Below are 13851 nucleotides of genomic sequence, written 5' to 3'. Positions count from 1 at the left end.
TACAGACAGAGCAGAACAGGCCGAGGAACAAATACATCTGGAAAGCTCAGCACAGGGAACCTCCATCAATACTGGGACTGTAAACAGCGCAGTCCATCCGTAGGCGCCAGCTGACAAATCCTCCAGGATTTAGCTGCAGCAGCTGAAGACACCACAGCCCGTTGCCAGAGGTCCCAGTGCTCGGGATAGATCACTGCCCAGCCAGGTGCCCCAGCACACAGCACACATTACAGACCCAAGCCTCCGAATTCGCCTGTCACCACCACCAGCTCTTCTGCCAGACACCCCGCGGCAGAGCATGGAGACAGTACCCTCTTCAGACACCTCGGCTCAATCTAACAGGCACGGCAAGTCAGGGCACCATCCTCCATAAATTATCAAGGCCATACACCGCAAATGAGCCATCTTGAGGAGCCAAAGAATAGGCTGGGGCAATTAACGCCGATGGTCCTGCTTGCCTGGTGACGATGAACGGAGGTTAAAATGCTAACTGAAGCATTTCTCAGCCAACTGCTAAATCTGTTGATTCAGGAGATCGTTTTGATGGCGTTTTGAATCTTTTTTGGTCAGTATTTTGTACACTATCCTTAATTTTTTTAAAGGATAGTTTAAAAGTAATTGTAAATACCCTTAATTTCCAGTCTCATATAGAGAAACTTGATCTGACATCTACCTTCATTTGCACAAATGTATACACATACTTGTATATAATCCTGTAAGAATGTGTCACTTCATAACGTATTATACCAAACACCTACGCAGCACACTACCAATGCATCTCTGTCTTAGAGCCTGTATCTATTAATACAGACAGCATTAATAATCATTAGCTCAAGCCTCTGCTGAGCTGAGCTGCTCCTAAGGCTTTTTTTCTCCCTCAGAACTGTTTAAGCCCACCCCATACCTCTTTGCACGCCTTGATATTTTCTTTTTTCAGCTACTTACCATTTAACAGACTAACTCCTCTAGTTAGCAAGAAAGGAACAAAAAAAATCTAAAGGCATGCTAATACTTTTCAGATAATGACCTCCTAGCAAATTCAGGCACTTCCAGCAAATATGGCTAGAGAATGAAAAGAACACTGTACTAAGCTACAGAAATTCGTGTTCTATTAATAACACGCTTGTTTCTTCAAGCAGACACAAAAGTTCACTGTATGAACACTCAACATTGAAAGACAGCTATAAAATCAGGAAGAATTATGGAAAAATCTGTCTTTGCCTTTTACCAACGCTGTTGGCATGGAAGTTCTGTGTATATGGTACTATGAAACTACAGCTTTCATGGCTTGCAAGCCCAGTTCCTGAGGCCAAGACACAGCCCTACTGCCTGATGATGGCCATTACTACGTGAACATCAGGAGGAACAGAAGGGCAGCCACCTGAAAACATTTTAGTCCTGATCAGTCAAGAAGGGGTGGATGCAACAATGCAACACAACTTCCACATGGTACCATCCTCCTACCCTAAATGTTAATCTCTCATAGGACTTTCTTGACACTGCAACACCCATTTTTAATTTCTGCAGTTTTATGAAGCTTTTCCTCAAAAAAGCCCAGTCTTTCTAACGAACACAATCCCATTTAAATTAACCCTCATTCTTAAGTCAGGGATCCCAAATCCTGTAGGAAGAGAACTTCACTTTGCACTATGCGTGGCAAATCCACACAAAGCCATTGCTTCTCCTTAAAACCTAAGGCCAGAGGAAGATGCTTGGCAGAAACTTTGGGACAGAACCTCAAGTTTTTAACGAGCCAATTGTGTACCTTTATCACGGGAGGACAGTCCCCAAGACTTGGAGGTCTCTAGTCCAATACCCTGCTCAGAGCAGGGGCAGCTCTTTGGTCAGACCAGGTTGCTCAGCACTTTTTCCAGCCAGATCTTGAAGATCAGTAAGGATGAAGCATGCACAACCTCTTTGGGAAGCCTGGTCCAATGCCTGACTGCCCCATGCCACAGCCAATGACCACTACACAATGTCTGCCGCGAAATGGAAACTGCTTACACAAACTGCACAAAGTTTCTTCAAGATACAAAAAAAGAAAAATACGAAGAGCAATCATTGTTTAATATAGTTGGATTAAAAGCAGATTCCGACTGATCAAATACTCTTCAATACTTTTACCAGACCATTTATAAAAATTCACACAATTTAAATTAAAAAAAGCCCTCATCTAATTATCTGCAGATGGAGACAGGTTTGAAGTACTAAGAGAGCTTAATGGGAAGATCTTCCTACTACCAAATAGTCTGATATTACTAGGGAAAAAAATGAGGTCCCACTGATGGCCACACAACTTCCATTCATTAACTCCCCAATTTAAAATTCTTTAAGTTTTACCTACCCCTAAATTAAAAGCTTATGTGCACGGAAGAACAGACTTCTCTCTCTGCAGTGTCACCAGAAGGTTTACTTTTCAGGTCAAGACCAGAGATAGGAGCACACATGCTCTTCTCCGGTTTCAGAGTCCCTTTTGGTACTGACAGCCCATCCTGGGGACTTGGAGGGCTAGGTTACAGAGTTGAGTGTCTCTGAACTCAGAGATCTGAACCGACATCTGTACGGCCCTTCTGCTGGTCATGAGTCACATTTACCTTCTGCTCAAGGAATCCAGACCTGTTATGCACTAGGGGATGCATCAGTTCTGCACTCCAGAGAAAAAGAAGAGAAAGTAACAGAAAGGCTCTGTACTTCACTCGGCTCTAATTAAGCAAAACCCCATTTCAGGCCCAGAAAACCTCTGGTCTACCGGCCAAAACTTCAGATGAAGTAAGGTAAGAGAACCACAGGAGAGGCATGAACTTCAAGCAGATTCAGGGTATTACACTTCGAGTTCCCTTGGCCGCTCTGCAGTTCAAGTCTCTTTATCCAAGTATTTCTCTTCCTTCCCGTCGTGGGAACAGTTCAGATAAGACTGATCCATCCACAGTTTTGAGCTGCCACTTGTAAATAAGAGTCCATTTTAAAAATGATCGATTTAAACAGACTATAAGAAAAATTCAGCTCTCCTCATTTCTCATCTTCTCAAGAAGCTGAATCTACTATACTCTAAGACGTAATCCTGTGAAGGATAAACCCACTTACATTTCTTTCATTTATCTTTACCACCAAGATAGAAGCATTGCTGGTCACAAACTCAATAAAATGGCTCATCTAATCCAAGCCAGCCCAGGGCATTTAAAAAAAAAAGAAAAAAGACAAAAAAGGGAAAGAGAGGCTTGTAATGATGGACACAGAACTAAAAGGTATCTTGTTAAAGTCTGGATCTGAGTATTTATATGGACAAGTAATTGCTGCCCAAAGTAAAAAGGGGAACAAAAATAGAGCGGTTCGATGAATACATGGAAAACATACTCCTAATGGATGGTTTTTCTTTTAAGCTCACCTTTGAAGAAAGGATTTCAGGTCACATTACTGAAAGGGTCAACACCAACAAAAATACAATCTTGAAACCAGCTTAATTGTACTGTTCAAATGCTAAGAGAAACCTCTTCATATCTCATTCATTACTTTGAGGGAACAGAATAATAAGCAAGCAATACAAAAAATAAAGGACCCCAAACGTAAGAGCTGTTTTTTGAACACTGTCTCAAGATTCAACAGATGAGTTGAGTAAGGTTTCAGCAGCCAAAACCCAAGTTGTTCCTTCCCCTTTCCCCTCTGTAAATTACTGTTCCTTCAGATATAGTCTCAGCTATCCAAAACCCTTCGATGTCATCCTACGACCTTCCAGAGCAACGGTAAGCAAACCCAGAAGAATTTGAAGTCGGAGCAGATGCCAAAACCCCCCCACCGTCTGCCCCCAAACCTCAGGCCCTCTGGGTCTGACAGGCTCGTGCTTCCACCAGGTCTGGGAAGCACCCGGCAGCAAGCACCAGCTTTCCAAGAACCAGGTTTTGGACAGACATCTTGCTCTAGTCTGTTTCTGGGATTTTTCTGTTCTTTTACTAAAATCTGAAAGACTGTCACACTATTCTCTGAAGGCCTCTGACAGTGCTAAAGCAATTTTCTACATAAATCATTGCAATGCTAACGCTGCAGTTTACAGACTCATCTTTAAAAGAAAGCCTTTACTATTTACTGCCACAGCAAGTGGAGAGAAGCAAAGTTAAGCTCTGACGACTGCTCTGTCTGGGGGCATAATAAATTGAAAATTTATTCCTTGGCCCAGTTCTAACAAAACTTAATGTACTTGTGAAAACAGTGTAAATACTTTGTACTTGGGAACCGAGCGTATTAAAAAACCATTTAGCATATTGAGGGACATGTACTTTCATGCTGCAAGGATGCTGAAAGTCTCCCTGATGTTAAAGCAAAATTAAGCACCCAGCAACTGCAAAGCCTTGAACCTGTTTTCACTGAAGACGCTTTTCTGTGAGACTGTTTTTCCCCGAAGCAAGTAAGGGGGGAAAAAAGGACCAAGTGTTGCAAATTTTGCTTGTGACCATATTTCTAAGCCAGGTAAGAAAGCTCTCCCTCACTGGGCTTATGCCGGTGCTGCGTGCATCTTCCTAAGCAAGCCCGTGACAGGCGATGCGCAGCTCGGGTACCGGCCCCGCGTTGGTCCCTCGCCTCCCGCCCGCAGCCCAGCCAGCGGCTGCCACCGTGCAGATGCGGCACAGCCGCCGAGCCACCAGCCCAGCACCGCTCGGCCCAGGCTGGGGCAACCGGGAGCCCAGAGCCGGGCGCTGCCGCGTCCCTTCGGCCCCAGAGGCAAACGCAGCTTTCCTGCACCTGAATTTTTATAGCAATGCAGCCTACACAGTGTTGGTTATGGCCTTTTATTAGTCCTCATGAAGTCCATACATTCATAAATATGCTTGCAGCAAGGTCCTCAGGAGACTGCTGCTGCTGCTCAGCTCCAGGTCTTTTAAGCCCTAAAACACACACACAGTCTTTAACTGCAGTTTTCATCCTGTTACCATAAAACCAGTTTTCTTTCCCTTCTAAATAAGCATCAAGGTTTTGTGGATAAGGAACATAATTTCCATCATCTTCCTTTGCAAACAGAAAGCTAATACATCTTAAAAACCCCTTTAAGCCAGCAGCGCTTTTGGAGTCCAGCGTGTGAACTTCATGTAGTGTTCAAGCAATGCAAACCAAACACCCTTATATTCTATCTGCTTGTAACAGCAGTTTGGGTTTTTTTTAAAAAAACCTAACTGCTTCTAAAAAGTTTGTTTTGTGGGGTTTTTCTTTTTTTTTTAATAAACCAATCTAAACTAAGTACAAGGAAGTTTAACTTCCAGTCAATTCTGCTTTTATTCTTAAATATACATAAAATACCCCTTTAAAATACTTTTTTTAAAAAATTAAGGTGAATAAGAAAGGAATCCTCATATTTCCTTTGTATTTAAACGCATTTGTCTCAACAGCAACAGCTAAGCAGCCAGACTTACTTTCTGTCATTATTTCATCTGTTTCCTACAGCATGCCCAGCAACACCTTCAGAGGCCAGTGCAGCTGGCCAGGTGACTGAACTTTTCACAGCATTTCACTCAGTTAAAAAGCTTTTTAGAGCACCTCGATAATTAATCTGGCCCATCCGTGGATACCTAAAAGCTGCTCTGTTATCTTAAGCTGCCATCGCAGAGACACACACCTCATTTAGCTTCACAAACTCTCTCTGAACTTGAGTCTGTTAAATCGGATGAAGAACAACGGTGAAGAACAGCAGTGTGCTGGCCAACACATTACACGTAAACTCTCGGTTAACGAATTCTAACTTTACAGGAACTGTCTGGATAGCCAGAAGCTAACAAGAGCTACAGCGGCAGCACATTCAGCAGCCCTGCTTTACCAAAGCACTTACGGACACGCTCAGATGTGAACAGTCCTACTCAGCCCACGCACTAAAACCCCTAAAAATTTCTTAAATGCTTTGAGATAAATAAAAAGCATGAGCAGGGGAAAACACAGAGTTGGAAGCCAAGTTATTTTTCAGCTAAATGCATTTAACTACGGATTCTAGTACTGGCTTGGAGGGAGGTCCCACAGTACTTTCATTTTAACAGTAACACACACACACTTTTCAAGCATTTTTCACCCAAGAACTGTAATGCCTTCAAAATGGGAGCGAGATTTACTGCCCTTCCAGCATTTTCTAACCAAATACCACAAAAATGCTGCTCTTGCAGAATGTCAAGGAGAAGAAAGGGCAAAGGAGCAAAATGCAATCCGTGCTGAAGTTGGTAACTGGGGAAGTTTGTCTACGTTGCAGCGAGATTCCCATCTGCATTTCATTGCAGTTAGTGTGAACCCAATCAGTGCAGGTTAAATATACATCAGATCAGTGATTATTGTGGTCTGACCTCTGCGGTGAAGTCGGACATTATATATTCCTGCTACATATTGCAGTAGTTATGGAATCAATGCTGCTTTAAAAAAACAAATGTGTTCTATGCTACACATCCCTCCATTTCTTCACACAGTGCAAGTTTCCTGGAGTCTTTCAACAAACATTTAAGCTGTTCTGTCACTGTCTGAATGGCCCCTTCGTAAAGCATTAGATCAAGACTCAGAAAACCCAAGCTCAACTCATTGTGTCACTGTAATATTTCTATTACACTGTAATATTTCTAATATTATATATCATTGTAATGTTTTTCATATGTAATATTTCTTTCCAGGCCTCAGGTATGGCTACTTTGGATCTTCTGCTCCCCATGTATGAAAAAAAAAAAAAAGAGATTATACTACTTCTTTCCCTCAAAAGGCTGCTGTGAACAAATGCATTTAAATTTGTGAAACGTGCCTGTAAGAAGCTAACGGGTCCAGCATACACACCATGCAGAAAAGATCTCCCAGTTAACATGTTGCACAACTTTTTCCACCACAGCCAGCTCCAAACAAGCTACCACAGACTAATTAAATCCCCCAGGGTATGCTTCCACAGCTGCTGAAACCAGTTCAAGGCTCCGGCTGTTGGCAGGTCCCAGCCTCTCCCCACCCCATTCACTCTCCTAAGCCTGATCCCAAAGGGAGCTGGTTCATGGAGCTAAACTAGAAGAAATTAATTCTGTTCATAGACAGTCAATAGCATTTCACTAGTTCAGTGTCCAGACTGGTCCACGGGAGGCTCAGATGAGCTTCAGCAGTGGTGCACAGGACATGACCACCCTATAGGGCAGGGAATACAGAGCTGTTGATTTGGCTTTACCACAACCACCTTCTCTCTATTTAGCACTGTAAACAGAGCTTCCAATGCTCAAGAGTTCAAGCAATTGCAGTTAAAAACGACTCAGCTTTTTAATCTATATAATTACAACTGTATCTGCCAACAATATTTAAAACCACCACAGATTCTTACAACTACCAACACCAAGATGGATGTTTCTTAAAATACTAGAGCTGCATCACTTACAATGCAACTACATCAAGAGGACTGAGCTTACAACAGGCTTCGTGCTTTATCACAACAGCTGCAGATACTTGCTGACACCTCAAAGGTTCTGCCTTCAGCCTTGACCAACACCAACAGGAATAAGAGGTATTACCGTGATACTTGAGTGCCTTCGCAGATCAATGATAATCACACATTCATAAAACTATTTTGGGGAAGTGACCGCAAAGCGTACAGACCATAACTTGTTTAATACGGGTTATTAACTCGGCCTCAGCAGCCTGTATCAGCATGAGATGTGCTGTCAGAGATGCAGCGTCTTACCTGGATACTATGCTGGAGCCATTGTAGAGGTCACTAGCGTAAGACAGCGTTGCCAGGGGTCGGACAGAATTGTAGCGTGTGAACTTGGAGAGACACTCCTGAAACTCATCCAGCTGGCTCGTGGTTCTGCTGTCATCTAGGGAGAGGCAGCAGCATTGGGGAGGACAGAAACAGAACAAGATAAACAAACTCAATGGCAAACAAACAACAACAAAAAAATCAAGATGTATGCCTTCACATGCCACTACCACCTCTGCTTGTTATTTGGGGACAATTCTTCGCCAAAACCAGGTTCTTGCACCTCTAGCATTCCCTGAAGGCAGTGAGATTTTTCAGAGCACAAATCTAGTCTTGCCACTACAACACTGGGTGAACCTAGTGTGCTGAGAATCTTCCCAGAGATCACAAATACAGCTCTCCTGGTAAGCTCTTCTATTTTATTCAATTTCAGAGCCCATGAGCTGTATAGATTACTAACAGAAAACATTTATTAACAAGAAAACTTTAAGCACTTGAAAATGCACTGTGAAGAACACGTTTCATTTTCTGTGGAGGTGAAAGTACATTCCTCTCCCCATACTTCTGTTACAATATGCCTACATTTGGTGTCAATTACATTCAAAATACTTTCAATAAAAAATATTTGTCTTCTTACTCCAAAAGCAACAGAGCTAAGGGAGAGCTGTTTCAGGGCTGGAGCAGGAAGACAAGCATGAAACCCAAAGACTCCCCGTACAGTAAGTTTTGTGAAAATTATGACCTTCAGCAGACAAGGTGACATTGAGCCAGCTTGAGTAATCATGATAAATATTCTGTGGGAAATGGAACAGTTTACTACAGAAGTTAAAACTGAACTGCAGTGTAGACAGTTGAAAGTCATTTCCCAATTCCTCAGAAGTCCCAACTTCTCTTGCTATGAACAGAATCCTATTTAAGCCATTTTAAAATCTAGTATTTCCTAAAGAAGGAAAAATTCCTAACTTACAGTGATACTGCGTGGGCGAGTCAGGGTTCCCAATGCCATCATGCAGCTGCAGTCGAACTTTAGGTAGAGTCTTCAGGCTTTGTAATAACTCCCAGAATTTGCAGCCATTCTCCCTTTCCTCCTCTATTGCTCCCACCTTCGCTTTGTTTTTTTGCACCAGTGCAGTGTAGTGGAAGTACAGCTATCGCTGCTCTCGCAGCACTAAACAGACAGCACCTCGGTTCACAGGTACTGCACACCTTGGCTCCTGTTAAACCACAGCACCCACTGCAGCAGCAGAGAAACCATACACATGACTGAGATCAAATTCCACCCACTCGTTCAGTTATCCTTACCAGCAGCATAAGGAAACAACAAGGCTTCACTTATTAGAAAGCTTTGGAAACACTGGGGTGAAAAGAAAGGAAGAGGTTGATCTATAAAAGCAAGACACAGCTGTGATTTCTTGTGGGAAAACAGAGAGCATAATCACTTTCTGCACCCTGGTAGTTCCTTGCCATCAGAAACTATTATCTTGCTCTAGACTTGTAAGGCATTTTGAAGTGTCCCTTACATGCTGTTTAATGTTTGATTGTACAAAGGAACAGTGAAGGCTAGTAATTAGCATGTTTAAGGGTACTAGCATACGCATTACCCATGTCAGATGGATCAAAAGGGGCAAAATGAACCCAGTGCTGCTCCAAATTAAAATCATCAGCACTTGGCCACTACAGGAAACAGCTCAAGATGAAGCACATGGACATCAGCCAGGGTGTTTCAGAGACCGTTCCCTCCTTCAACACTATGACAGGAACAAATAGCTGCTACTCTTCCATTTCCCCTCATTCAGAGATCGAGCACACAGTCCTCCTGTCATTTATCCTGTATCTGTGCCTGGAAAACCGAATGTTATTTCTCAAGACATTTTCCCTGTCAAAGTGCAAGGCCATTTCATAATTACAGTTATACTACGTCTCCACTCCATACTAGAACAGTCATCGGCACTTCTTGCAAAAAGCTTTAAATCCACATTAAATCCGATTTTAAATGCGTCAAAAAACAGGAATGACTTGAGAAGAAAACTTAATCAAGTAGCACAGGTTATCCTTTATTCAGGAAAAAACCCGCAATTGCAAATCCTCTGCTCTTGGTGCAGCTGACATATGAATACAAAGAACAGTCTCCCGCATTCATATTTATAGTTCCAATTACGAAGAAAGATGTCTTGCTACAGGGGAATGCTGGGAAGAGCCCCATTTGTTGTCCTTGGTTAACAAGTATTATTTAACTTAAATATTATTTTAAGTATTATTTTAACTTAATTAAAATTGTTTAATTTTGCATTGCCGAGATAGCGCTGCATGAAAACATTTCGGTGTGATCTGTGAAGAACTGTCTTCTGCAAAGCACTTGCCAGCACTTCACGGGAAACCAGCTGGTGACAAAACCGGCTTCTCCCATCTCCCAGCCGCTGAAGCACCCTCTCCACAGGCTGCATTCCCCGTTAAAATTATTTTGCTGCCCAAGATGAGAACTTAGTCACGGCTCTGGAGTAGGTGGAAGATGCAGACATATCTAAGAGTGAGCTCCCCTAAAACATTTTGCAGCCTTTAAACTTCAAGCCAATTTATTTTTTTCAAATTAAAAAAACAACCAAGCTTTGTTTTTATTGAAGTGAATAAAATTTCACTAAATTCAGAGAAAAAAAGGAGCAGAGGGTTTCTACCCCATCTCTTGCTGATCTGTGTCCTGGGAGGTTGGTCCTTGCCTTCCAAGGCTACCAGTGAATATACTCTGCTGCAGCAACCTCTGCCTGGCTCCCTCTTGTCCCTAGGAGGTTTATCCCACCCCCTGCGGGCTGTCTGCTCCCCGCTCCTCACTGCAGTCTGTCACTCTTCATACGAGGTGCAGCCCACAGCTTGGCACTGCAAACCTCTTGCCTGCCACAGCTCATTGCCTGAAGCTTTCTTCCCAAAGCCGGTTCCTTCCCCAGAGGGGCTGCATGAGCAACCCTCCTTGCCCTCAAGACATTCATTTGACCTGCTCATTTCTTAAGAGAACCTTGTCATGTAATTAAGACCCATCCATCCACTAGGTAACAGCTACCCTAGCTGCTGTCACACTGTTACTCAATTATGAATGAGGCAATCTAGGCAATTGTGAAAAGAGCTTCTACTTCTACAAAACAAGCCTTAAATCTAAGGTGTGCCCCCTGGGACAACATTGCTGCTGCACACTCAGCTTCTATACTCCAAGACATTTGTTAGCCAAGACTCAATCTAGACAAAGGATAGCCTCCAAGTGTCCCATCGCATGCTAAATACAGGAGAATTTATCAATTTATGTTTATACCTCTGTAGTATCTCAATGGCAATGTTTTTAACTGCTGTGTTCATACCACATCTAGCAGAACAAAACCCCAACCACTGCTTTCAAACATTTGCATCTTCAGAGCGAGCACCAGTGAAATTGTTTATTGGTGGGTTACACCCTTCACAGCAGATGATTACAAAGCAACACATGCACCCCTCCAAAGTGACAGGATTAAGTTTTCTAAATGTAGCAACTTCAAAGATTGGTCAAGAAAAGCACAACAGGATGTTCTGATTAACACATAAATATGTGTATCAACATTCCCATGCAAGCAGGAAGCAAAAGCTGCTCTTCTCAACAGCAAGTCTTTGCTGAGGGCGAGGCACTGTAAGAGGTAACTGACATCAGACATGAACACCACGCAAGAGGAACTCACCCGAGACACGTGTCATCCTGGTAGAAAAGTAGCACTGCTCCAGGTCCTCAAAATGAGCTGTGAGCCGCTTGCGTCGCGAGGCTAGCGTGCTGTTATACCACGGCTGCTTTTTGGTCTGAACAGAGATGAGAGAACACTTCAGAAAGGTAAAGCCAGGCCTGGGTTTCACTTCAATAGGTTTTACCAAACCATAAACAACTTATACATTACATGTGAAGGGTTAGAAGTGTAAAATGACAATAAATTAAGATCTTGCCACTGTCAACAGTTACTCTCAGGGTCCCGTGTTGCAAACTTTAACTTGACAAACAAGAGAAGCTGCTTTTAGACAGTTCTTGTCCCAAGCCTTAACAAATTTATTGATTCCAGGCTCACACGCAGGACAGACAGCTGCAACCCTCGGGGAGTCACACCTTGCATTTACACAGATAGACAGCAGAGGCCAAAGATACCGGGCTCCCAGCTTCACAAATCAAACAGACTGTACAACAGATATTTCCTAGATCCCTGGCAGACAGCTCATTACAAAGAGATGGAGGTGTTTACTTTAAAGAGTTAGTTACTGAATTATTTCTTTTGAAGCAACTCAGTAACTCTCTGTAAAGCTAAGCAAATAAAGATAGAAGCAGAAGACAGGAAGTTCAAAGGCTAATTGAAAAAAGAAGTTCATGAAACTCATCACTAAAGCCATTTCCCAACCTACCCGAGCAGCAATAGTGAGAGGCAGAAGAAAAGGATTGAAACCACGTAAGTAAGCACTACTCCTGAAGCAAAACAGAAGATACAATACTTCTCATTTTAATCACTAGCAAGGAAAAGGAACAAATTCCTCTACTACCCAAGCAGCATGAAGAGCACCTTGCTTTAGTTTGTTTTTAAGAAGCCTCACATGCCACATACTCATAGCTAATGGGGAAATATTAAAAGGTTTGAGAACCATCAAGCTCCCTAATGAACTTCATCTCTGTCCATGTACAAGGCCAGTAATGGCACTCAAAACCCACTCTCAACTCCCCCTCAGTCCATGTAGGACAGGCTGCCCTCATTACAGCCATCAAGCACAAATTAAGTTCACAGACTATGTCAAAATTCTACTTATTCCTGTATGAACAGTAACCTAACACGTCAGGGAAAAAGCAAACCCCAAGCAGTGGAACCTCCAGGGGCCACTTCCCATGGGGGGCCCCAGCTATACATTGACATCGTGACTTGCGCTTGCATGTTGACAGCACCTATGGTCTACGCAGCTCCGGTCTCAACCCACAACTAGAACACTGCAAAGTACTCCTGCCTCAACACCTTCCAGCTACAATTTTCTAAGACTTCATAGCTTTAAGCAATGCCTAACAGGACACCTTTACAGCATCTTCCTATCAGTGTTGCACACCAGCCTGCAAGGGCTCCAGCCTCTCTCAGCACATCAGGAGTGATCAGGGCTCAAGACTACTTCAGGTATCGAAGTGCAATCACTTCAGTCTCAAGTTCAGACAAGCTGCCTGCGACATGATGAGTGATACAAGCCCAAGTCTGATCTGCCAGATGAGCCCAGGCCACACTGAGGTAGAATCAATCATGGTGAGTATCTGCCTGCTGTGCGATACATCTGCTGGGTTCTCCAGAGGAAGATCCCCCAGAGCAAGCCTCAGGCTGGCACACGGCAACCCAGCTGTGCTGGGAATCAATCTGCTTTAACCCATCTTCACCAGATCCTCCCCAGCTAAGCATTTTAAGCTGCTCATGTTTTACCAAAGCTTTTATTGAGTGTCTATGAAGCCTGCTCCCTGGTTAAGCAATGGTGGGAAACAGGAATTAAAAAAAGAGAAAGGAGAGAAAACATACTCAAGCAATCTTTATTCAGCTGCTAAAACTACTATGGTTGAGGACATTAGTTAGGACTGCTCTGGTATCAAGAGTGATTTTATCGCTTGAACTCCATTAGGTGCTTTGAGGAGTCCTCTAACAACTGTGGAAAGGCTTCACAGCTACACAAACTCCTTATTTCCAGCAGAAAAGTACTGCCAATAAATGCTACCCGCAGAATTCCCCAGGGCCTATGTGACTTGTCCACTATTTACTTCTGAAGCTCAGCTTGTGGAAGAAAACTTCCCTGTAGCTTTGTGGTGTATAAATCCTTCCCTAAAAACACATTTGGGAGCAATGCACAAAGTAATTATGTTGAGAAGGAAAGCTATGCTGCCCATCCAAGCATAGCTCCTTGCTGTCAGCAGTGCCCAATCTCTGATTTTTGCCATGACTGACAATCAGAAAAAAGCACAATTGAATTATATTCTTCAAACTATTTTTATGGTAAAGTCTTGCTGAAATTAGACTACCTTTGAATGAAAAGTTTAACTTCAAGAGTTCTCTTTCAACTCCCCATCCAAACATATATTAAAGTTTAACTCAAAAATTTTCACTAGAGAGTACAGATCTTGCACTCTTGAGGGAAAAAAATTGCCTTTGAGGACAGAA

The 13851-nt window shown here is 42.9% G+C and overlaps 1 protein-coding gene across 3 annotated transcripts in view; it reads right to left on the bottom strand.

Moving 5' to 3' along the window:
• COP1 (COP1 E3 ubiquitin ligase) overlaps positions 1–13851 on the bottom strand; it is a 128072-nt gene that overhangs the window by 82893 nt on the left and 31328 nt on the right. For all 3 annotated transcript variants that reach the window (XM_075422613.1, XM_075422610.1, XM_075422612.1), the window contains exons 10-11: positions 11380–11494; positions 7667–7802 (exon numbers count right to left, since the gene is read on the bottom strand). In XM_075422613.1, the coding sequence (XP_075278728.1) occupies positions 7667–7802; positions 11380–11494 (251 nt within the window). The remainder of the gene's footprint in view (positions 1–7666; positions 7803–11379; positions 11495–13851) is intronic.

Source organism: Opisthocomus hoazin, chromosome 6 (genome assembly GCF_030867145.1).
Source record: "Opisthocomus hoazin isolate bOpiHoa1 chromosome 6, bOpiHoa1.hap1, whole genome shotgun sequence".
Classification (NCBI taxonomy): Eukaryota; Metazoa; Chordata; class Aves; order Opisthocomiformes; family Opisthocomidae; genus Opisthocomus; species Opisthocomus hoazin.
The sequence above is the reverse complement of the archived record's forward strand: the minus strand, read 5'-3'. Positions and strand labels throughout refer to the sequence as shown.